Genomic DNA, 26747 nt, shown 5'->3' on the forward strand with positions numbered 1-26747 from the left:
AAGTGGCACACTGTATACTTTAAATTCATACAATGTTACATGTCAAATTTATCCCAAAAAATTTGGAAAGAAAAAAAAAAGCTTTTTTAAGATTTTAATTCTTTGTTAGAGAAAGAGAGCAGAAGTTGGGGGAGCAGCAGGCAGAGGGAGAGGGAGAAGCAGGCTCCCTGCTGAGCAGAGAGCCCAATGTGGGGCTCAATCTCAGGACCCTGGAATCATGACCTGAGCCAAAAGGCACCAAAGGCAAACACTAAACTGACTGAGCCACTCAGGCACCCCAAGAAAAAAACTTTTTAATTAAAAGCTTGCATAAATGAAGTGTTTTGATCATGTTTTCAAAATATTTTATAACATTTTATAATAAATTTTCCCCACCTACTTATTTTTTAATCCAATTAATTAACATATAATATATTACTAGTTTCAGAGATAGAAGTTAGTAATGGTTCAATCTTATATAATACCCAGGGTTCGTTACATCATGTGCCCTCCTTAATGTCCATCACCCAGTTACTCCATTCCCCTACTCCCCTGCCCTCTAGCAGGGGAGGTTTGTTTCCTATGATTGAGAGTCTCTTATGGCTTGTCTCCCTCTCTGATTTCGTTTCGTTTTATTTTTTTCCTTTTCCCCTATAATCCTGTTTTGTTTCTTAAATTCCACATCTGAGTGATAATTGCCTTTCTCTGTTTGACTTTTTTGCTTAGCATAATATCCTCTAGTTCCATTCACGCCGTTGCAAATGGCAAGATTTCATTTTTTTGATGGCTGAGTAGTAGTCCATTGTGTATGTATGTGTATGCATGTATGTGTGTATATACACACTACATCTTTTTTATCCATTCATCTGTTTATGGACATCTGGGCTCTTTCCATAGTTTGGCTGTTGTGGACATTGCTGCTGTAAACATTGGGGTGCGGATGCCCCTTTGGATCACTATATTTAGATCACTATGTTTGTATCTTTGGAGTAAATACCCAATAATGCAGAAATTGTCAACTTCTTGGTGGGAATTTTCCATCAGATTATGAAACTTTAATAGAAGATTTTTCCTTTTCCAGAATCCTTTGGAGCCACTGTATATTCCTGCCAATGATTGTGCATATTCACAAATTTTCAAGGAAAGAGCCATTCTTTAATCTTTTGATATTAGTTAACCATTAGTTAACATCCTTAGTTAAGGATTTTATATTAGACAATCTTTTTTTTTTCCTTTATAACAAAGCACTGTTCCTCTTAGTGAACCCATTCTATTGGTGTGTCTAAATTTCAGTGGACTGTGTGGCAAAATTCTTCTTTCCGTTTCCTTGTTTTTAGTGACATTTTGAGGTGCAGTCTCGACAAGTACCAGGTCTGTCAGAATACTTGTCACCAGTCATCTGTGTCTTGGTTAAAACTTTGTTAAGGAATTACATTCCAATCTCTTTACTACTTGTCTCAGAATAACATCTCTCCCTGCACGTGACATAATTCAGATTATCCATCACATAATGTCTAGTAGCATTGTTATTACCATACTTTAAAGTAGTTGGGCTTATTTTCCCAAATACCTTAGTTTTAAGAGGCAACCTCTAGGTCCCTTTTTAAATTTATAGTCATTGGTCTAACTTCTTTTTTATGTAAAAAGCCTCTCCTTTTTATACCCACTCTTAGCATTGCATTGGAAACGGCCATCGAATTAGTACATTCGGAAGTGATCCTGCTAATTGGGCTAGCACCTAAGGAAGCAGCAGGTCTGTGTCCTCCTGTGAGGTTCTGGAAAAGAAAATCTTTTGCTGTGTAATGCAACACAGGCTCAGAGACCAAGCATACCAATAAGCAGTTAGGCTCTTGTGAAGAAATAGCATTTATTTTTCAGACTCCATTTGAAAAACTGGGCTTTCCTCTCCACTGCCTCTCCCTCTTAGTATTTTCTCAGTTCTGTCAGAAAATGTCCTAACACCAGAGCCAGTCATATAGGTATTGATTCTAGTAGGTAAAAAAATATTCAATATGTTTAATCTTCAGGGTGAAAACTCTTAAAATTAATGGAAATATTTTATTTCATTGACTTCATTTGTTTTAGATACTGCAGATATAGAAGTCTATTTTACACCCAAATTTTTTTTAATAAGTCATGAGAAATCTAGATTCTGTATTCCTACATGTATTCTCAAGCACCATAAGGAAACACTATTCCTAGATCTGTGGCATATTTTTTACTCTGGTGTAAGCTAGTATATGTGCCAAATAAAATTAACAGTTATCACAGATATCCCTTCCATTTCTGGGAAGCAGAGCTTATTTTAATGTGTACTAAAGCAAATGTAATATATCTACTTCCATTTTTTTAATTTCCATTTTTAATCAACTCAGTATTTTTTGAATGACTGTTAAGTTACCACTGAGTTACTAAGAAACATTATAAAACAGCAGTTATGGAAAAAATTTCCCAAATGCCAGATTCAGTAATGTCAGGAATTGAAGCAAACAAATTACTGTTTCAAGATAATTGGTGTTTTTTTTTCTTCAGAACATTTTTAAGTATATAATTCAGTGGTATTAAGTACATTCCTAAAGTGTGCAACCATTTCCTATCCATTTACAGAACTTTTACCTCATACCAGACAGAAACTAACCATTCAGCAATGACTCCCCATCCTCCCTTAACCCCTTAGCCGCTGGTAACCACCATTCTACTTTCTGTCTCTGTAAATTCCCTGTTCTGGGTCTCTGATGTAAGTGGAACCATATGATATTTTTCCTTTTGTGTCTTATTACACATAGCATAATGTCTCAAGATTCATCCATGTTGTAACATAAATCAGAATTTCATTCCTTTTTATGGCCTACTAATATTCCATTGTGTATGTATATGCCACATTTTATTTATCTGCTCGTTTGTTGATGGACACATGGGTTGTTAACCATATTCTGGCTGTTGTGAATAATACTGTTTTGAACATGGGTGAGAAAGTTTTTAGTCATTGATTTCAGTTCTTTTAGGCATATCCCTAGGAGTGGAATTGATAGATCATGTAATAATTATGTGTTTTATATTTTGAGGAGCTACCAAACTGTTTTCCATAGCAACTGCATCATTATAGATTCCTACCAGCACTGCATAAGGGTTCCAGTTTCTCCATATGTTCCCAACACTTGTTGTCCTCCAGTTTTCTAATAGTAGCTGTTTTAATGGGCTTGAAGTAAAATTGTTAAGATTTTTTCAAGTTTTTTTTAAATTTTTAAAAATTTTTAAAAGATTTTATTTATTAAATTACTTATTTATTTATTTGACACAGAGAGAAAGAGAGGGAATATAAGGGAGAGAGAAACAAGTTCGGGGGGAGAGGGAGAAGCAGACTTCCTACTGAGCAGGGAGCCCTACAGAGGGCTTGATCCCAGGACCCCAAAATCATGACCTGAGCCAAAGGCAGATTCTTAACCCACTGAGCCACCCAGGTACCCTGTTACATTCTTAATATAGTAAAATGTTGCTTCTTAGTTTGTAAGACTTAACTTCATTAGCAGGCTATCTTAACAGACTTAAACTTTGCAAATATGATCTTTGTTTAAAATAACACATCATGATGGTGATGATGATGATGGAACCTACAGATTGGTTTTATTCCCCCTCAAAATGATATTTTGTTATTTACTATAAAATTTCCTTTGTACTACAGAATATACCATCATATTGAATTAAAATAAGTAATTTGTAAATGCCTTAGCGCTTTTTAATGTTTGATTTTTGTATAGCTATAGAAGAATGTAAAATCAAGTTACAAATGATAAATTGATATATTTCTTATTATTTAAATCTTGCCAAATTCCAGTGAAACAGAAAATTGGGATTCAGCAAACTCAAAAGTAAATTAGATTACCCTGTTACTTGAAGATTTTAAGGTGAGGTAACAAAAAGAATGTGATGTAATCAAAAGAAAGGTAGAGTAGCCGTCCTTATATCACTCAAACTAGATTTTAAACCAAAGACTGTAATAAGAGATGAAGAAGGACATTATATCATAATAAAGGGGTCTATCCAACAAGAAGATCTAACAACTTTAAATATTTATGCCCTTAACTTGGGAGCAGCCAAATATATAAATCAATTAATAACAAAGAGACTCATTGATAATAATACAATAATAGTAGGGGACTTTAGCACCCCACACACAGCAGTGGACAGATCCATCTAAGCAGAAGATGAGCAAGGAAATAAGGGCTTTGAATGACACACTGGACCAGGTGGACTTAACAGATATATTCAGAGCATTTCACCCTAAAGCAGCAGAATGCACGTTCTTTCAAGTGCACATGGAGCACTCTCCAGAATAGATCACATTTTGGGTCATAAATCAGGTCTCAACCAGCACAAAAAGATTGAAATCATACTGTGCCTGTTTTCAGACCACAATGCTATGAAACTTGAACTCAACCACAAGGAAAAATTTAGAAGGGCCCCAAATACATGGAGATTAAAGAACTTTCCACTAAAGAATGAGTAGGATAACCAGGAAATTAAAGAATTTTTTTAAAATGCGAAAGCAAATGAAAGTGAAAACACAACAGTTCAAAATATTTGGGATGCAGCAAAGGCAGCCCTAAGAGAGAAGAATATAGCAATATGGGCCTTCCTCAAGAAGTAAGAAAAGACTCAAATATACAACCTAACCTTACATCTAAAGGAGCTAGGAAAAGAACAACAAATAAAGCCTAAATGCAGCAGGAGAAGAGAAATAAGATTAGAGGAGAAATCAATGATACAGAAATAAAAAACAAAACAGAACAGTAGAACAGATCAACAAAACTAGGAGCTAGTTCTTTGAAAGAATTAATAAGATTGATAAACCCCTGGCCAGACTTATCAAAAAGAAAAAAGAAAGGACACAAATAAATACAATTGTGAATAAAAGAGGAGAGATCACAACCAGCACTGCAGAAATACCAACAATATAAGAGAGTAATATGAGCAATTACATGCCAACAAATTAGGCAATCCAGAAGAAATGAATACATTCCTAGAAACATAATCTACCACAACTGAAAGAGGAGTAAATAGAAAACGTGAACAAACCAGCAAAGAAATTGAATCCATAATCAAAAATCTCCCAACAAACAAGAGTCCAAGGCCAGATGGCTTCCCAGGGGAATTCTACCAAACATTTAAATAAGAATTAATACCTATTCTTCTGAAGCTGTTCCAAAAAGTAGAAATGGAAGGAAAACTTCCAAACTCATTCCCTGAGGCCATAATTACCTTGATCCCAAAACCAGACAAAGACCCTACTAAAAAGGAGAATTATGATCAAAATTCCTGATGAACATGGATGCAGAAATTCTCACCAAGATACTAGCTAATATGGTCCAACAGTACATTAAAAGGACTATTCACCACAACCAAGTGGGATTTATTCCTGGGCTGCAGGGGTGGTTCAGCATCCACAATCAATCAGTGTGACATACCACAGTACTAAAAGAAAGGATAAGAACCATTTAAACCATATGACCAAAAGCATTTGACAAAGTATAGCATCCTTTCTTGAGAGGATGTAGGAAAAGAGGGAACATTGTAGGGAAAGAGGGAACATTCTTCAACATCATAAAAGCCATATAAGAAAGACCCACAGCAAGTATCATCCTCAGAGGGAAGAAAGAACTTTTCCCCTAAGATAGGAACATGACAAGGATGTCCACTCTCACCACTGTTGTTCATCATCATAGTGGAAATCCTAGCCTCAGCAGTCAGACAGCAAAAAGAAATAAAAGGCATCCAAATTGACAAAGAAGTCAAACTTTCACTCTTCAGAGACGACATGATACTTTATGTAGAAAACCCAAAAGACCCCAGAAAAATTGCTAGAACTGATACAGGAATTCAGCAAAGTTGCAGGATATAAAATCAACACATAGAATCCTCTTGTATTCCTATACACTAACAGTGAAATAGCAGGAAGAGAAACCAAGGAATCAATCCCATTTGCAATTGCACCAAAACCCATAAGATACCTAAGAATAAATCTAACCAAAGAGGATCTAACCAAAGGATCTGTACTCGGAAAACTATAGAATACTCATGAAAGAAGTTGAGGAATACACACAGAAATGGAAAAACATTCCATGCTCATGGATTAGAAGAAAAAATATTGTTAAAATATCCATGCTATCCAAAACAGTCTACATACTCAGTGCAATCCCTGTCAAAATACCACCAGCATTTTTCACAGAGCTGGAACAAACAATCCTAAAATATGTATGGAATCAGAAAAAAGACCTCAAATAGCCAAAGGAATGTTGAAAAGGCAAACCAAAGCTGGTGGCATCACAATTTTGGATTTCAAGCTCTCCAACAAATGGTGTTGGGAAGATTGGATAGCCACATGCAGAAAGGTGAAAACTGGACCACTTTCTTACAGCATACACAAAAACAAATTTAAAATGGATGAAAGACCTAAATGTGAGACAGAAATCCATCGAAATCCTAGAGGAGAATAGAGACAGCAACCTCTTTGACCTCAGCCGCAACTTCTTGCTAGGGGAACAAAAGCAAAAATGAACTATTGGGATTTCATCAGGATAAAAAGCTTTTGCACGGCAAAGTAAATAATCAACAAAACTGAAAGACAGCCTACAGAATGGGAGAATATACTTGCAAATGAAATATCAGATAAAGGACTAATATCCAAGCTCTATAAAGAATTTATCGAACTCAATACCAAGAAAAAAAAATGCAGTCAAGAAATGGTTAGAAGATGTGAACAGACATTTCTCCAAAGAAGACATACAGATGAGCAATAAACACATGAAAAACGCTCAGTATCACTCAGGGAAATACAAATCAATGAGATACACACACAATGATGTGTGTAGTATATCTCACTAGTAAGAATGGCTAAAATTGGGGCGCCTGGGTGGCTCAGTGGGTTAAAGCCTCTGCCTTCAGCTCGGGTCATGATCCTGGGGTCCTGGGATCGAGCCCCACATCGGGCTCTCTGCTCAGCGGGGAGCCTGCTTCCCCTTCTCTCTCTCTGCCTGCCTCTCTGTCTACTTGTAATCTCTGTCAAATAAATAAATAAAATCTTTTTAAAAAATGGCTAAAATTAACAACTCAGGAAACGGCAGATGTTGGTGAGGATGCGGAGAAAGGGGAACACTTTTACAGTGTTGGTGGGAATGCAGGCTGGTGCAGCCACTCTGGAAGACAGCATGGGGGTTCCTCAAAAAGTTGAAAGTAGGAGCACATGGGTGGCTCAGTGGATTAAGCCTCTGCCTTTGGCTCAGGTCATGATCTCAGGGTCCTGGGATCGAGCGCCGCATCGGGCTCTCTGCTCAGCAGGGAGCCTGCTTCCCCCTCTGCCTCTGCCTGCCTCTCTGTGTACTTATGATTTCTGTCAAATAAATAAAATTAAAAAAAAAAAAAGTTGAAAATAGATCTACCCAAAGACCCAGCAATTACACTATTAGGTATTTACACAAAGGATACAAACAGTGATCTGAAGAGGCACCTGCACCCCATTGTTTATAACAACAGTGTCCACAGTAGTCAAACTGGAAAGAGCCCAGATGTCCGTTGACAGATGAATGGATTAAAAAAAGGTGGTACATTCCTACCATGAAGTATTACTTAGCAATCAAAAAGAATGAAATCTTGCCATTTGCAACAATGTGGAAACTAGAGAGTATTATGCTAAGGGAAATAAATCAGAGAAAGACAAATACCGTATGATTTCACTCATATAATTTAAGAAACAAAAAGATGAACATAGGGGAAGGGAAGGAAGAATAAAATAAGATAAAAACAGAAAGAGGCAAACTATAAGAGACTCTTAACTGTAGGGAACAAACAGCGTTGCTGGAGGGGAGTGGCAGTGAGATGGCGTAACTGGAAGATGGGCATTAAAGAGGGAACTTGAAGTAATGAGCACTGGGTGTTGTATGCAACTGATGAATCACTAAATTCTACCCCTGAAACTAATAATACACCGTATATTAACTAAATAGAATATAAATTTAAAAAAATTTTTTTAAAGAATGTGATGTAAATTAGTATTTTTCGAACTTTAAAATGCAGAAGCGTCATGGGGTAAGTTTGATAACATGTAGATTCTAATTAGTCAGTCTTGATGGGCCTGCTCTTTGGCACATTTAACGAGTTCCTGAGTGGCGGCAAGGCTGCTTGCCCAGAGAACAGACATTGAGTACAAGAATTTAAAGTATAGTGAAGACAGACCCTAACTGATAAAAAAAAAATATCTTACGGCTCTTCTGGCATGCAAAAGTAAATTACAGATATTAGGTAATCTATTTTGAATGTTTTAACAATGTGTAAATGAACGTATTGATTAAAAAAACAAATTGGACCTGGTGGTATCAAGCTCTGGAATCACATTTTCAGTTCTTCTATTGAAATGCTTTTCTCCCTGGTCACTGTGCCTCAAGTTTTCTTAACCTTAAAATTGGAAGAGTACTTTCCATCTGTTTTTTCACCTTGATGTTGATAAAGAATTTTTTTTAATTGCCTCTTCTATGTTTTCCTCCTTAGGGAGTGCCTTGGTGAAGCACATGAGCCTTGTGACTGCCAAACATGGAAAAATTGGCTACAAAAAATAACTGAAATGAAACCAGAAGAACGTAAGGGGAATCTTAGATAGCTATACTATATTATATTATACTATATTATATTATACTATATATATGTTCTAACAGCATTCAAAAGATCATGTGGCCCTATTACTTAAAGTCTTCATTAAGTAAGTTTTCAAGTTCATTAATGCTGTAGCTCTCCAATTTAATGTTACACCTCTAACTAACACTCTTTTGAACATCACAAGGTTTTTGCACTGGGGAATCACAGACAGGTTCCATGTTTCTAACGGACTGTTTTCAGTTAAGATAAACAGGGTAAACACAGGTCACATTGAAGCCCTTCTCCCACAACCACTCCCCTTTATCCTGGGGTGGACCAACTAGCCTTTTTGTACCTCAAGGGAAGAAATGTATAAACTGTAATGAGAGGAAGCGTCTTATTTCCTTAGAAACTTCCAGTGGATGATAAGTTAATTTCTTGGCATTGGCATTGTGTGGCTCTGTAGATTTACTTACTTTAAATAGCATGTCTAACTATTTTTACTATATATATATTTTACTATATATATATACACAGAAATGCTACGAAATTGGTGTTAGTAATCCCATTTTGTAGATGAAGTAATTAATACTTAGATTGGATTGAGTGACATCAGGGACAGGGCATGTGCCTGGAAACAATGGGTTTTAATTAGCCTTTCTAATAGCAATTCCTGCATTTAACAAGTAAATATATCTGCTTTGCAATTATTTTTCATCCGCTGGAGTGTTTTATGACAGCTGTTTTCTTCCAAATTAATATAAAAATTAATTTCATATTTTCCCTTTTGTATAATGGAGTTAGTTTGTGGTATAACAAATCAGGATTAAGACTCCACTCAGTGATTCCGCACTTAATGTGAACAAAGCACATGGTGATGATGCCAGCCTTCAGAAAGTACATAAATAGAAGGGAAGCCATCAGATCATTACAATATCATACGATAACTAATATAGTTGGGTAGAGGTAAGAGTACAAAAACAAGAAAACTAAATCAGGTTGGGAAAACAGGAGGACTAAATCAGGTTGGGCAGGGGGGTGTCATAGAATCTTCCTGAAGGCAGTGAGATAGGAATTGGGTTTTAGCATATCTGCAGAGGCAGGGGTGTGGTAGGTATTCCTGTCAGCAGCTCAAGTGATGCCGGGAGAGCCTGGCTGACAGCTCTGAGACCCTACAGGCTTGTAGTATATCAGGCAATATACCATTGCCCAAGAACTGGTCATTAGCATTTTATATTCACGAGATTCATTTTGTACACTGACTCAGGGTTATTCAAATCCATGAAGAAGAGAATATTATGTAAACCAAAATATCAGTTTATTAATTGATAATGAGGGAGATCCCTTTCACATGATGAGAAGGCTTATGTCCCTTATCCAGAAGCAAAAGAAAATGGATAATCTAATCTTAGGATATTTTTGGGGAGACCTGATTAAATATTCTTGCCCTGTACATTCCTCATTAAACCAACAAATATTTTTTTGAGTGCCTGCTGTGTGCTAGGAACTTCCCAAATTAAAAACACCAGTATGGATTGTTCTTGTTCCCCAGGTGCATTGTCTCTTGAATGCCAGATATAGCTTGCCATTGCTCCCCTGACACCCACCCATTTTCCCTATTCTGATATATATGGGTCTGTGTATATGTGCGAGTTCCATAAACAGATTAATACTATTACCCTGCAACACCTTTAAACATGACAAGACCATTGGATTTTGCTTTCTTTTTTTGCTTTTGGCACCAAGAAACACCTATATTTCTATTAGATATGGTTGGCTATCGCTCACCTACCTACATTTCTTTATACCTTTATATGAAGCTCAACATTAAGGTCCATGGGAGAAATTGCAAGAGATGAGGCTGGAAAGGCAGGTGTTGCCAGATTTTGAGGATTTTTGCCAAATTGTCTGAAGTTAATCTTATTAACAGAATAAGCCATCTGGTGCATTTTTTTAAGTAGGAAAGTGGCCTTGTCTGAGGATTTTTATGAAGATAACTTATGACTGGGCGGGTGAGACTGAAGGACAAAAAGATCAAAATATGGAGGTGAATTTTTAGTTTTGAGTCAAAGGATGAATGATTGGCCAGTGTAGGAAATGCAGATATGAGAGTAACTTTCAGGGAAAAATCAATTATTTGTTGTGGACATTGTGAACTTCGAGGTATATGTAGGACATATATGTGGAGGTGTGCAGTGGGATTTTAGGAGTGCTTGTCTGCAGCTTGGAAGAGATGCTGAGAAAACTTAGGAGTAACTTGTTGCATTTAAGCGGTCTCTATGTTATTATTGTAACATTTATTGAGTGCTACTTTATATTAGAATGTGGAAATAAGGTGCTGTCTACATTCTTGAAGTTTACGTTTTAGAGATGAAGACAGCGATATACAAAACTAAGAAAAAGAAGTATTATTAATGCTGTGAAAGAACAGCATACCTGTAGTATATTATTGAGGGAGGGGAGAGATCAAAGAGAAGAAGAGTTTTCTCTCATCTTTCTCTCATCTGCCTTCTCATGAGAGGGTAAGGAAAATCATTGTGAAAGAATTGGTGCACAAGCCCCATCTTGAGAGCTGATAGATGTTCTTAACATAGACTGTAACAGGAAGGGCGTTTAGGCTTCAGGTGAAGGAGAGCTATGAAATAGCATGGCATGTTCAGGGATGCAGATCCTGCAGTACAACCAGCACAAAGGGAAGTGCACTGTGAGATGAGTCCGCACAAGCGGATGTCCCAGTCAGGTGTCAGGATGGGGCGGGTTTCTCTGGGCTGCTGGGAGGTCCGACTTCATCCTGAGACACTGAAAAGCAGTTCTGAGTAGGAGAGTAAGAATTGAAGGTGCTTATTTATTCAGGTGATAGTGTGGGTGATGAGTAGAGACTGTTGAGAGACAAGAATGTTGTTTCTTAAAAAACTTCAGAATGTCCAGGTGAGAGGATAATGAGGGTTTGAACAAGACAGGGGCAATGCAGACAGGAGAAGTGAGGTATACACAGGAGAGTTAAGAAGATGCAGTTAATATATTAAGTTATAAATCTTGTGTACTGACCAGCTGCCTAGAGTGTTAACTCATCACCAGAAATAACTAGTACAATACATGGTTTATTAATTCTTGAGCAGAAAATGGCCATAAGTGTCCAATTTAAGATATGAAGCAAACATTTTTTTAAGATTTTTGTTTATTTATTTGACAGAGAAAGAGAGATCACAAGTAGGCAGAGAGGCAGGCAGAGAGAGAGAGGAAGCAGGCTCCCTGCTGAGCAGAGAGCCTGATGTGGGGCTTGATCCAGGGACCCTGGGACCATGACCTGAGCCAAAGGCAGAGGCTTAACTCACTGAGCCACCCAGGTGCCCTGAAGCAAACATTTTGAAACAGATGTTTTTACTTATCTTACCATTGTAAAATTGGTGATTTGTTCCATACCCACGAATAAGTTTTTACTAGGGCAAGAGAAAGAGCACGAACTGGCTAGTAAGTACAGACGATCACTAAAACTGTGACAAAATATCCTTACATATGGCCATGATCCTGATAATAAGGACAGAAGAGAAATAGAAGAACTAGAAAATGGTATATATGGTGTATACACAGTTACTTCTGGTGGCCAGAGACAGGGAGACCTCAAATGAAAAATAAGATTTCCTCAAAGAGTCCCAAATGGGGTTTTAATTCAGAAAGACAGAGGAACTTGAGAAAATTGAATAGACGATAAGAGACTGAGAACAACTCAAAAGTTGTCTACCAAAGAAGGACCAAAGCCAAGACTACAGAGAAAGTTCCCAGTTGCTGAGAAAAACCTAGGAGTTTTCTCATTGTCCTCCACACAGAAGTGTGATGATCAGCTGACTACTACTAATGGCCCCTTAAGTTTATGAAATTTAGGATGAGGCTTAAAGCAAGTAATACTAGGCCAACTGCAAGTCTTAAGCAGAACATCATCATTAAATACATAAAAATAATATTCCAAGAAAGAAAAGTATGATTTAATGCCATATCATTTACATATTAATTTGGGTCATGGTTACATACATATTTTTGGCATAAGCAGTTTCAACTGAACTTGTCAATTCATGAGATCATTTTCTACCTTATGCCTAGTTTTCCAAAGTCTGAATTATGAGACTCAGAAGGAGTGACAAAATCTAATTAGTGAGAAAAAAATTGTAAAATATTGTTGTAAAATATACTAAGATTTGTTCAAAGAGTTCCATGTAAAGATTCAAATACTATTTTTCAGCACTGAAACTGCCTCTTTTATGCCTAATCAGACAAGAAGAGGGAGTGATTATATTTTCTGTGAAACAGTGGTAATTTATAAAAATTTTGAGACCAGTTTTTCCATTGTATATGATAAATGGTTATTGAGTGGAATTCAAATAGTCTTCTTAAGAAGTCAGTCTTTTAAAATCAACTTTGTTTTGGGCAGCGCTGTCAGGACGCTTCTCACTCCTAAGAGCTTTTTCTGTATCCTTGTTGAATAAACTTCTGTCGCTTTACTCACTCTAAATCAATCAGTCAATCCATAATAAATAAAATCAACTTTTTTACATACATATTGACTCTTAGTAGATCTTAGATTGTTATGCACTAATACTTGATTAAATGAACTTAATATTTCTTACAAAGAGACATAAGCACACTAGATTACTGAAGAAAGATCAGGATACAATAGACATGTAACTGAAGTCAAGGAAAGAGGCTGGAACTCAGTAAGCATGAAGAAATCACCAGGTAGACTGAAGGGGGAGATAAGGTAATGCAGGTATGAAGCAAAGTGTATATAAAAGGCAGATGTGTGAAATGACCGTGTTCAGAGAACTAGAAGGAAAGGCATTTTTTCCAGTACAAGTTTTTGTCTTAATAATGGTAAAAAAAAAATAATAACAATAGTTATTTCCTGAACACGATTTACTTTATACAGTCCTCTAGAATGCAGTTAGGAACTAGCATTCTCTCTGAGGGTGGGAGAAAAAAACCGTTATGTTGCAAGTCACACAAGCTGCTTTGTTTTAATGGCTTTGTGCTTTATTTATTATAACAATGGACAATAAAGGTCATAAGAATACATTAGAGCCTCTGAGCTAAAAATAATGTTGATGCTAAAGAAAGGAGACAGGCCAGTACTTTAGAAAAAAAAAATTAGACATTGTACTTAATGATTAGGTTTTAAAGCGGTACCCTCTCTAAATGGCATTACCTCCACAGCTTGACCTGATTAGCCATAAGCATAGTAAGTTCCTCCTGAAACTCCTGTTCTTCAACAAATTAACTGAGAATTCTCTGTAGCTACACCCTTGTCAAGACCATCTTCTATCAAGTGGGTTTAGAACTGAGGTGGGTCTGATCACTTCTTTACTGCTGTTGTTTCTCTTTGCTATGTGGAATTGACAACCAGTGCTTCCCAGTTCACCAGTAGCTCCCGTTCTATTGTCAAACAGACTTAAGTGGGCAGGCACCTTGGGATTCTTTGTGGCAAGATAGCCCCACTCCCGCAGTGGTAGGCTCCATCAGAGGGATGCTCCTAGTGCTCAGCTCTTCCAGTTCGTATACTGAGCCACTTCCCAGGGGTCAGTCAACCCAGTCGTTTGTCTCCCTTCCCTTTCCAGGGTTGGGTCACATTTGCTTTTAAACTTCAAAACTCAAGGAGTCTGATTTCTTACCTGCTTTTAACAGTAGCGCTAACTCCTTGCCCTACCCTTTTGAGAGGATCTGCATGTAATCAAGGCCTCGACTGGATAGGCCATTTTCAATGATTTCAAAGTAATTTTTGGACATCTCAGAAAAGAAAAGGTAGAGCTTCTCTGTTCACTTAGAGCTAGAAAACAAAACAAATTTGATTGCCGACAAGGAGGGAGAAAGTTTTTTATTTGTGCCTCTGGAACTCTCTCTAGTCCCCAACTCTTTCCACTTGGGGTGCTAGTTGGGGTGTTGGTATAGAATATAAAATATAAGATTTAGAATATTTTAAAACCACGATATTCCTTAAGACTGCAGATCTCAAATCAAAATAGAATAAATTGAGTTTAAGATGAAGAATATAAGATTGGCATGGGAATAGAAGGAGGGAGAATCTTGCCAGGTACACAGTGGTCTAATTATGAAGGGCTTGGTATTTTTTGCTAAAACAATTTGATTCTGTCTTACAGTCATTGGAGAGCATCTAAAAGATTTCAAGGAGATAAGTATTTCTCAAAGATCACTATGTAGGCAATATAGTGGAAGTTGGAGGCAGAAGGAGCTGAGGAGATAGGTTGGTTTTTTAATTGTCTAGGCAGGAGGTTTGGAGATCCCTAGGTAGAACAATAAGAAGTAGTAGAAATGGGGAGGAGACAGATGACAAAGAGAAGTAGAAACTCTGGAAGGCAGCAGCAGAGGAAGAAAGAAGGGTATCCAAGATCATGCTCTTTCTGGATTGATTCTGAGTAGATGATCATATCATTTACCAGGACAGGGAATAGAGAAAGGGGCAGTAGTAGAAGAAATGATAAGTTTTAGTTTTAGACATGTCACTTTGGATTTGTTTTTAGTTTATCTGAAATAATCATGGGTTAAAAAAAAAAAGATACTGATATTTCAATATAATTTTTGTGTTTTTTACTGTGGTGAAGAGTATCTGGTCATTATGTTTGCAACTGACCCATTTAAGAAATTCTTGTCTAAAATTACCATTTTTTTCTATCATTCTCTTTGATGCAGTAGTTCTTTTAAACAGACAATAATATATTGCTTTTTGTTAAGTTTATTTCTTTTCTTCCCCAGTTTATTTGGATGAAACTTTAGAGAAAAATCTCCTTTAAATCAGATTTCATAAACAGAATTTTGGAATACAGCCCCTTCTCCTATCATCATGCTATTCAAAATGAAGCATTTTAAAAACTTGGCCATATAGACTAAGAGGAAAATAAATGTATGGTTAAGATTGAGAGTCTACAAAAAAAACTTTGCGGGGGCAGGGTTCCCTCTGAAGTTCTACAGTATATCATGTGTTTTGTGTTTGTGCTTAATATCCCAAAGTTGTAGGAGTTAGTGAAGCTTATGAGGATGCTGCCAATTGTCTCTGGCTGTTGACTAACTCTAAGCCTTGTGCTAACTGTAAGTCTCCGATACAGAAGAATGAGGGATGCAATCACATGCAGTGTGCTAAGGTAAGAAGTTAAAGAGAATTTTGCATGCTTTGCAGTTAGAATCTAAATTTGACTGTTAATCCAAAGAAGAAAACAAGCATAAAACTGTTGCTGGGTTTCAGATGGATTCTAGGAGATTACATTCTATATTCTTTGTTGAATAATGCAAGTATGGCTTTATACTGCTACATTTTACACTCATAATGAATGTTAAAAATAGATTAAGGATTCAGTGGTATTTGGCCTGAAGGTGAGAAATGCCTGAATCACTTCCCTGCTGATCTCCCCTAGTGAGGATCCTGAAATCTTACCTGCTGATCAACAAACCCCTCCTTACCCCTGCTCAGTAAGGATCCTGAGAGAGTTTTGTCTATGTATAAATAATAATATTAAGGGGCACCTGGGTGGCTCAGTGGGTTAAGCCTCTGCCTTTGGCTCAGGTCATGATCCCAGGGTCCTGGAATCGAGCCCCGCATCGGGCTCTCTGCTCAGCAGGGAACCTGCTTCCTCCTCTCTCTCTGTGATCTCTGTCAAATAAATAAATTTTTTTTAAAAATCTTAAAAAAAAAGAACTTAAAAATAAAAATAATAATAATATTAAATGATAAAGTGCTATTTTATATGAGATCTCTTTCAAAGCTGGCTTTCGAGCACACAGCTTAGATTCGAGGTCCACATCAGGCCCCAGGCAGTTCCCCGAAGTCCACATCTAAATGTTGGTGTCTGTGAATAGGTGGCTATGTAATAAAAGTACCCAAAACAGTGGACAGACTTAGGTCTCCTAATGAAATCACAGTTAAATAAGTAATTCATTCATTACTGTATTGAAAATGCCAACAAAGATCTTCTTGATCAAAGCATAATTAATGCAAATAATTAGTTTTGGGAGGCTACCCTCCTGGTTTAGTTGCATATTTAAAACAAATACTCTGGAATTAGGTTAGTAAATATTGTATTAATCCATGCCTACATTTATGAACATTTTTGTTTTAAAATTATAATGATATTCCAGTTTTTTTTCTTTTTCAGTGGAGGTTCCGTGTGTATAAAAAATAATTACTTAAAGTTGAAAGAACAATGTAACTTTTTTTTTTTTAAGATTTTATTTACTTATTTGTTTGACAGAGAGCTTGAGAGAGCAGAAGCAGGGGGAGCAGCAGAGGGAGAAGCAGGTTCCCTGCTGAGCAGGAAGCCCAATGTGGGGCTCAATCCCAGGACCCGGGGATCATAACTTGAGCTGAAGGCAGATGCTTAGCCAACTGAGCCACCCAGGCACCCCATAATGTAACTTTTAATTTACAATAGGAAAGAAACACAAATAACTAAGAAGATTCCAATAACATATGTCAATATCTTCTAATTATTATTTGGCTTTTAACATTAAAGCTAATGACCATTATCATTATTACATTTAAAAAATAGTAGTTACCAGATCATTTTTATAAGCCTATTAGTACTATAAAATTAACATAAATGATTTAGCTTACTGAGACAGTAATGATTTCCTAAGAGGTAAGAAGAAAAATGTAGTATAGTGTTCTGAGCAAAATGCTCAAAGGTGCTTATTAGTTCAGCTGATCAGGCCAAAAATATTGTATTTGTGGTCTTATCTCGAACATCCATTATTAATTTTTTCTTGGAAAATCTGATATAGACTGTATAGATGTGTAAAGAAATACAGGTTGACAATAAAAATCAGTCATTGGGCTACTAATAAGAAAGCAAAATCTAGTTATCCAGTTACCTTTATTAACTTCAAAGCACCTACCAGTATTAAGTAGTTGATAAATATGTATTGAGTGAATGAATATTTTTATGAATTCATCAGGCTTAGATGTGAGATAATTTATATTAAACAGATTTTGCTTGAGCTTCTTTTGCATTTAGTATATGTGCTGCCAAAGCGAGCACTGAGCTTCTTTTGCATTTAAAAGAAACATTTATGGGGCACCTGGGGGCTCAGTCGTTAAGCATCTGCCTGTGGCTCAGGTCATGATCCTGGGGTCCTGGAATCGAGTTCCACATCGGGCTCCCCTGCTCAGGAGGATGCCTGCTTCTCCCTCTTCCAACTCCCCCTGCTTGTGTTCCCTCTCTTGCTCTCTCTATCAATAAATAAAATCTTTTTAAAAAAAAGAGAAAAAAGAAAGAAACATTTACTTTCACACTATGGAAATGTAGTAGTCTTATCTAATATACCATCTGAAGTATTTGCATTGCACAAAAGAAACTACCAAGTAATTTTTAGGACATAGAAGAAAGACAAATACGACAAGAAAGTAATAATCTTGCTATGAAAAATTTTCATAGATTTAGAATTTTTTTTTAATGCAAAGGTAGAACAGCAGAACATATGTAATTGAATCCATGCGCTAACACAATGACTAGATCATAAGATACTTTTATTACTGCCAAAATGTTGATTATGATTCAATAGTTTTTACTTTCTGGAATCAAATTGTTAAACATTTTAGAAGAATGACAAATTTGGCCTTATAAAAATAGTTTTATTTTAAAAAACACTCTTTATTCATTTCCCTTTAGATACTTTTCAGGAAACTATTTAAATTTTGCATTCTTACACATTTTAAATCACTTACAGTAATTTTCTTCATCTGACTCTGTAAAACGATATGCTGCAACTAAAAACTAAAAGTTAACTAAAGTTCTGTATTCTTTTTCTTACCATAGAATGTAAAATTTGGCCCTTTTGTAGAAAGTTCTGCCACTAATTTTGAGATACCAGTGGAGCTGTACTGAAGGGTACTTGTATCAAATCAGGCACAGAGTTTGCTTATACCAAGCGTAAGAACTTGCATACTTTTAGAACCGTGATATCTAGAATGTATTGTGTAAGTACCTGTTAGTGTAGGGCTAATGAGGACACAGACTTTAATTTAGTTCTCTGTCCATGACCTCTCGGGTAGAGAAAAAAAATAAAGATATAGAAGATTTAATATAGTTATTAAGATATTTCTGATTGCTATATATTCAGACTTAGTATCCTAAAAATATGGTTTACACCATGTTTGTAAGTATCCGTGGAGCATTAGCAAAAAATTTGACCATTGATTATCAAAGAAAATCTCAGTAATACTGCAGAAAATAGATATGGTAATAGCAACATTGTCTGATAGAATGGAATAACATAGAAATTAATAATAAAGTTATAAAAGCCCTTTTCATTTGGAAATTTCAGATCTCTCAAACAACTCTTGAGTTAAAGGAAATAAAAGTGGGAATTAAAGAACTTCTAGAAAACTAGGATAATGGAAATACTACTTTATCAGAACCTGAGCACCAGTATCTAAAACAATGCTCAGAAATGTGCATGGCCTCATTAAAACAGTGCAAAATAAGGAATGCGTTAAGGATATGACTCAAAAAATTAGAAAAACAGAATAAACTTGAAGAACACCACGAGGAAAGATTTTTTTTTTTAAAGATTTTATTTATTTGACAGAGAGGGAGAGAGAGCACAAGCAGGGCGAGCCACAGGAAGAGGGAAGGGGAGAAGCAGCTCCCTGCTGAGCAGGGAGTCTGATGTGGGGCTCCATCCCAGGACCCTGGGCTCATGATCTGAGCTAAAGGCAGACACTCAACTGACTGACTCACCCAGAGGCCCGGGAGGATCTTTTTTTAAAGCAGAAATCAGTAGAGTTGAAAATTGAAAAACTGTATAACTAATAAATCCAAAAGTGTTTGTTTTTTTTTAAGAAAAAAATAAGATAAACCACGAAACTTATGTAAGAAAAAGTGGAGATGAGGTAGTTCAGATGCACAATATAAGAATTAAGGGGACTAATCAATAAATAAAGCAAACAAATGATAGTAGATAATTTTGCTAAATTCTTACAGATAAATTTGAACTTGGATTTGAAATGGATGGATTTTCTAAGAACATAAAATTTATTAAAACTGACCCTAGAAGAAATATCCAAATAAACTTATTTCCATAGAAGAAAGTTTTTCAGCAATCTCCCCGCCCCACCGACTTTAAAGCAATAGGCCCTAAGTTTCACAATAGAATTTTTATCAAACCTTTAAAGAATAGGTAATTCTAATATGACTTAAACTGTTTCTGGTAGTTTTTAAGAAAAAGAGAGAGAGAGAGAAAGCAAGCTAGCTTTCAAATTATTAAAAGGGAGTAGAATCTTGATATTAGCACTTATTAATAAGATTATAAAAATGAAGTGAAAATTATAGATCAGTCTTACTTATGAACAGTAATGCATAAATCCTAAATAAGATATTGGGTGGTGGGGAAGCCACAGATCTTAGCACATATAATCCAACAAGAATACATTTAAAGAATGATTATCAGGGCGCCTGGGTGGCTCAGTGGGTTAAAGCTGCCTTCGGCTCAGGTCATGATCCCAGCGTCCTGGGATCGAGCCCTGCATCGGACTCTCTGCTCAGCGGGGAGCCTGCTTCCTCCCTTCTCTCTCTGCCTGCCTCTCTGCCTACTTGTGATCTGTCTGTCAAATAAATAAATAAAATCTTTAAAAAAAAAAAAAGAATGATTATCAATTTTTTAAAAATTTAATAAACAAAAAGTAATTGACCATGTGTTTATTTCAGGAATACAAGAATAATTCAATATTTAAAAAGCTATTGCGGTACCTCATCTTATTAGTAGAGCCAAAGAAGAATCATATATATGTTCTGTAGTTGCTAAAAAGGCATTTGACAAAAAACCAACAACCATTCTTTATTAAAAAACTCAAATAAGAATAGATGGACTCTTCCTTAGTATGATAAAAATGAATCTAGTTCAGTGCAAAAGTTAGTATGATATTTAGTGAGAAAACTAGAGGTACTCTCACTAAAATCAAGAACAAGGTAAGGATACTCTCAATCACAAATATTGTTAACATGGGACTGGAGATACCAGTCAGCATATTTAGATAATAAGAAGAAATTAAAGATTTAAAAATTAGAAATGAAGTAATAAAATCATTTTTTGCAGATAGCATGTTTATATACCTAGAAAACCCACAAGAAGCAGTTTAAAAACTACAATAAAATTCAGTTTATTAGCAGAGTACAAAATTAATATGCAGAAGGCAGTAGCCTTCATTTATACCAAAAATATCCAGACAAAATATGTACTGAAAGGAAAGATCTCATTTATCTAGAAAGAAACTTAAGAAATATACAAAATTTATATGAAGAAAATTTTAAGACACCTATCTGTAGGACACAAAAGATGACAAACAAATGGAAAGGTAACAAAGTTGTTAGATAGAAAGTTTCGAACGAAAATACCAGCAGTTTTTGTTTCTGCATCTAGATAAGCTAATTCAAAAGTTCACATGGAAAAACAAAGCAAAAAAGCTAGGAAAACTCTGAAAAAGAACAGTGAGGAAGAACTATCCTTGTCAGATAGTAAGCCTGTCGTTAAGGCTCAGTAATTAAAATAGCATGGTGCTGGCATATGAATCTAGAGATTAATGAAACTTAATAAAAAGCCCAGAAAATAGACAGAAATATGTGGGAATTTAGTATATGGTAAAGGAGGATCTCCAGCGGTGGAGAAACATGGACTGTTCAATAAATATAATTGAGACAACTGGCAGCTGTGTGGAAAGAAATAAAGTTTAATTCATACTATATACTGTATACCCAGATAAATTCTGAACAGCGCAAATATTTAAATGTTTAAAAAACAAACAAACATGGGGCGCCTGTGTGGCTCAGTTGGTTAATCATCTGCATTTGGCTCAGGTCATGATCCCACAGCCCTGGGATAGAGTCCCGCGTTGGGCTCCCAGCTCCATGGGGAGTGCTTCTCCCTCTGACCTTCTCCCCTGTCATTCTCTCTCTCACTCTCTATCAAATAAATAAATAAAATCTTTAAAAAACACACACACACACACACGAAAGTACCAGAAGAAGACAGACTTGAAATAGGAAGATCCCTCTGACCCCAAATCCATAAACATTAAAAAAAAATCTATTTTCCTACTATAAAGCTCATATTTTTGGCATTATTGGCCAATTATGATAGTAAAGCAAAATTTTCTTAAAAATAAGAAACAGATTTTATCAGTCTTTCTACTTAGAAACCTTTCAAACTTGTTCCGTTAAAGTCATTAGAAAAACTTCTGATGACGACTGGTGAAGCTTTACGTACCAAAGTAAGATTACCATGCACTTGAAAATGAAACATTGTCAGTATTTGTCTTTATTATTGGGAAAGATAGCCTATTGATATTTTTAAAGATTCCTTGATATTCCTTCATAATATTATGATTTACATTTTAATTTATCCTTACAAGCGGTCATTTTAAACTACCCCCACATCTTTCTGTAGTGCAGGTAAGGTCTCTAGAGGAAAGATGAAAAAGACAGCATGTCTTTAAGATTTGTTCCTGGTCACACAGGCAGAATTGCTGGATCACTACAAAGTAGTTGACTAGAAATCAGAAAATAATTTGCATGTTAATGCAGGGCGATGTTTGCATATATGTTTTCTTTTGAAGTGCAAGTATGACTTTTGCTGGATTTGCCTAGAAGAATGGAAAAAGCATAGTTCTTCCACAGGAGGTTATTACAGATGTACTCGCTATGAAGTCATTCAGCATGTGGAGGAGCAATCCAAGGAAATGACTGTGGAGGTAAAGGGAACTGTTAAATCAAGGCCTCTGGCTAAGCCACTTAATTACTTTGGGAGTATTTTGCATGTCTTCTTTTCCTATCTTTGTCATAATGAGGCATTAAATTGAATACACTTTATTTTTTTTCCTTACCCCCCCCCCACTGAATACACTTAGAGTAGCTTTAATTTAAATAAAATAGAGCTATCAACTTGAGAGCTTTCTTTTTTTAACTTTCCTTTTTTTTCTTTTGTTAAGGATAAAGTCTTATATATCCTTATCTCTATAATGACTTAAAAATTTTAACATTAATATCAAAAACACAGTATTATGTTACAATATATAAGTCTCTTAGTCTGCTTGGCTGCCATAACAAAACACCATAGACTGAGTGGCTTAAACAACACAAATGTATTTCTCACAGTTCTGGAGCCTAAGAAGTCCAAGATCAAGATTCCTGCCAATTCAGCTTCTGGTGATGACTCTCTTCCTGGCTTGCAGAGGGCTGGCTCTCTTTTGCTATGCTCACGTGATAGGGAGAGAGAGAGCACTGGTGTCTCTTCCTTTTCTTAAAAGAGCAATAATTCTACTGGGTTAGGGCCACACCCCAATGACTTTATGTAACCTTTATCACTTCATAGACCCTATCTTCAAATCCAGTCATTCATATTGGGGGTTAGGGCTTCAACATGAATTTTGGGGAGATACAGTTCAGTCCGTAGCAATAAGCAATATAATAAAACATCGAAGATCTGATAAATGTAGGACTTGAGAGGCATATTTGCTTTACGGTCTGGGATCATGGATTTAGTGATTTATCATAGAGAATAAAAATGCAGGACTTTGTTCTGGTAGCCTTAAAAATGTACTGGTTTTTTTTGTTTGGTTTTTTTTTGCCTCAAAATAGTGATATCTGTATGCACTACTACCTATTACTAATAAAAATTTTAAGTGACAAAAAGTCCCCAATTTAATAGCTAGTACTTTATTTATAAAAGTCATTTATGGACTTTTGTTTCCTAGGCTGAGAAAAAACACAAACGATTTCAGGAACTTGACAGATTTATGCACTATTACACAAGATTTAAAAACCATGAGCATAGCTATCAGGTATGTCCCAAATCATTTCAAATGCTCTGAATGATACTGTTGGGAATAAATAAAGAAAATTTTATAAACTATTTATTTCTATTCCTCTAGTTAGAACAACGCCTTCTTAAAACAGCCAAAGAAAAGATGGAGCAATTGAGTAGAGCTCTCAAAGAAAGTAAGTTATAAGTGGTATGTGTGATAATTAATATAAAATAGCCTTCCATGCTTAAGTCACTTAATTGGTAGGAGGTTAAGGCCCTTCAGGGAATACATTATTATCTGCATTGTTCATTCTGGTATTGCTTGGAGTTCTCTGAAGCCCAGAGTGCAGCTTAGCATTTGAGGCCTCTGTAATTAGATTTTCTACCCAGCTTATCTCATATGCTCCTCTTAATGCAGCGTATACCATTAGCAGATAAATACACATATGGTTTTTTACTCTGTGCCACTGCTGATGGTCTACAGTGTCAGAAACAGTGGGTGAGCCCTAAAAGGCATCCTTAATCCAGTCAAAAGAGCAAGATTCACATGTCACCCAGTTGTAGTGTGACTAAATTCCCAAAGATTCTTGAGAAAATTTAGCAGACTGTTTAACGGAATGGAGGTCAAATATAGTTTTGGGAGAAATCATCTCACTAGTAAATAACAAACATTAGAATCTGAAAGCAAAGACGTGAGATAGGGCCAGTATGGATCCTAAAACAGAAATTCAGAAAGAATAATTGAGTATTGGTTGCATCATTAAAATATAATATCTCGGGGCGCCTGGGTGGCTCAGTGGGTTAAAGCCTCTGCCTTCGGCTCAGGTTGTGATCCCAGGGTCCTGGGATCGAGCCCCGCGTTGGGCTCTCTGCTCAGCAGGGAGCTTGCTTCCTCCTCTCTCTCCTGCCTCTCTGCCTACTTGTGATCTCTGTCAAATAAATAAATACAATCTTTAAAAAATATATATATATATATATATAAAATATCTCATAATGACCACACAGAGTATAGGTTCTACCATGTTTGTTTTTAAAAGTCAAATTTTAAAAATAATCATAGTTTATATGTAAAAGGTTTTCAGTGTAAAAATGCAACTGTATTTGCTCCAGTTTGTAAAAGTAAGACCCTTTTCATGAGGCAAATTCCCAATTAAGATAGTAAGCATAAATTAAATAAATTGGAGTAGGTGAAAGTGTCGATAGCAGCTTTGTCTCCTTGTTAATATTAGTTTTTAGACTTTAGGAATGATGTCACTTTACTGCCATTATCAAACTCTTGAAGTACTGTCCACAGTAAAAATGATAAGAACAGATAGTACAGTTGATCATAGCCAAAAGGCCGAGAAGCAATCCCACAGTAAAAATGGAAAGGAAAAATCCCTCACAGGTTGTATAGTTCTTCAGCAGGGATTTTTGTCTCTTACATCACTGGGTTGTCCCTAATGCTTAGAACAGTGTCTGACACATAGTAAACATTCGATAAATATCTGTAGATGTGAATTACTGCTGCTTTTCAACCATCTGGAGGTTCGAGACTGCATAATAAAATATGAAAAAGAAAAGTTATAAGGATTGGAAAGGAAGAAACAAAACTTCACATACTTCTTACACATGTCATAGTGAGGGGTGTGTGGTGGTTGGTTTTGTTTTTCTTTTTTTATATCCTCTTAGTTCAGATCCTTCTGCTAGGGTGGATATTTTGGGATGGTCTATACATCAGTGTGTGTACATACACATGTAATTTTTTTCCACAAGCCTGCAGAATAATCTTTCTTTCAAAAGTATTTATGAATCTACATTCTACTCCTTAGTTTCCGTTTATTTGCAGTTAAGGAGAAAGTTAAAATGTTATAATGATACTTGGAGAAGGAACCATCTCAGATATTAAGGCAGTTTCTTCTCCCCTCTTCCTCAGTCTTCTTCCATTTCTTTCTCTTCTTGATATATTTACTAGCATTAGTTATCCAGTTGTTCCCCCAGAATGTTGTATCTTTTTTCTTACGGTGTTTTTGCAGAAGCATAATTATAATTAGGAGGGAGTTTTTTGTTTTGTTTTGTTTTGTTTTGTTTTGTTTTTGGCAAACTCAGCAGGGCATTTGTTTTAATTCCTTTTTTTTTTAGGTTTTTTGTGTGTTTTTTTTTTTTTAGTTATCTCTCTACCGAACATGGGGCTCAAACTCATAACCTCAGGATCAAGAGTCGCATGCTCTTCCTACTGAGCCAGCTAGGAGCCCCTGTTTGTTTTAATTTTTAATCAACAAAGTTTCACTAGAGATAACCTGGAAAACATAGTAAAAAAGAGTTGGCCTAAAGCTAGATTTGTTTAACCAACAGGGTGAACAGAATCCAGAATCAGTGGATGCATTTCTTCATGATTGCCATCAGTGCTCCTGGGCAACTGCAGTGTGTGCTTCATTTATAAATGCAGACAAGCCACACATGAGTGTTTTGTGTAGGTGTTTAGTCTGGTTCAGATAATTACTATCATACAGTTACTTCAAACAGTTTCTTCACAGAGGTCCTTTGTTGTTTTTTTAATAAATCTCAGTCGTTTAATTAATTTATAACAGCGTATTTGCAAAACAGTTTTTTTTTTTCACTGTGCCTGATTTGCTTTATAGCTGAAGGAGGCTGTCCAGATACCACTTTCATTGAAGATGCAGTTCATGTGCTCTTAAAAACTCGACGCATTCTCAAGTGTTCTTATCCATATGGATTTTTCTTAGAACCTAAAAGCACAAAGAAAGAAATTTTTGAACTCATGCAAGTAAGATATCTTTTTAAAATTAAATTTAAATGCAATTATTTTAGAAAACGGATTTTTTCCTTTTTCAATGACTTAACTAAGTTTTATCTAATTTGGCTGTGACTAGAAAACAATTTTGTTTTTGTTTTTAGGATGGTTTTTAAATAAAGGAAAAATTACCAGTAATAAACTGAAATGTTTTTGTATTTAAATTTGCCACTACAGATCTGAGTGAGTTCTGAGCTATGCAGACATTTTCTAACACATTTGTTTGTTTTAAACTGGCTGATGTTGAAATCTGGCCTAATTCTTATTATATAATTAGAAATTTTATCTTCAAAGATGAAACAAATCACATTATATACTAGATGGGAAAGTTGCTATTTACTGGTTTATTTTAAAAGTACAACTAAAAAAGTTACAGTATTTAAAAAACAAAAACACCTAAGCCAATTGACATCACTGTAGCTAAACAACTTGATTGTACATTCCTTTTTTTTTTTAATCCACCAGACTTTCTTCCCTTACCACAATTTTCATGTCACCTCTTTGAACTGTCCTCCAGTAAGTTATATCCTACATTTCTTCCAAAAATGCTCAGTAT

The 26747-nt window shown here is 35.8% G+C and overlaps 1 protein-coding gene across 2 annotated transcripts in view; it reads left to right on the top strand.

The window, feature by feature from the left end:
• ANKIB1 (ankyrin repeat and IBR domain containing 1) overlaps positions 1 to 26747 on the top strand; it is a 153525-nt gene that overhangs the window by 115925 nt on the left and 10853 nt on the right. For both annotated transcript variants that reach the window (XM_080818598.1, XM_080818599.1), the window contains 6 exons: positions 8521 to 8609; positions 15619 to 15749; positions 22211 to 22345; positions 23348 to 23434; positions 23525 to 23591; positions 26019 to 26164. In XM_080818598.1, the coding sequence (XP_080674724.1) occupies positions 8521 to 8609; positions 15619 to 15749; positions 22211 to 22345; positions 23348 to 23434; positions 23525 to 23591; positions 26019 to 26164 (655 nt within the window). The remainder of the gene's footprint in view (positions 1 to 8520; positions 8610 to 15618; positions 15750 to 22210; positions 22346 to 23347; positions 23435 to 23524; positions 23592 to 26018; positions 26165 to 26747) is intronic.

Source organism: Martes martes (genome assembly GCF_963455335.1).
Source record: "Martes martes genome assembly, chromosome: 11".
Lineage (NCBI taxonomy): Eukaryota > Metazoa > Chordata > Mammalia > Carnivora > Mustelidae > Martes > Martes martes.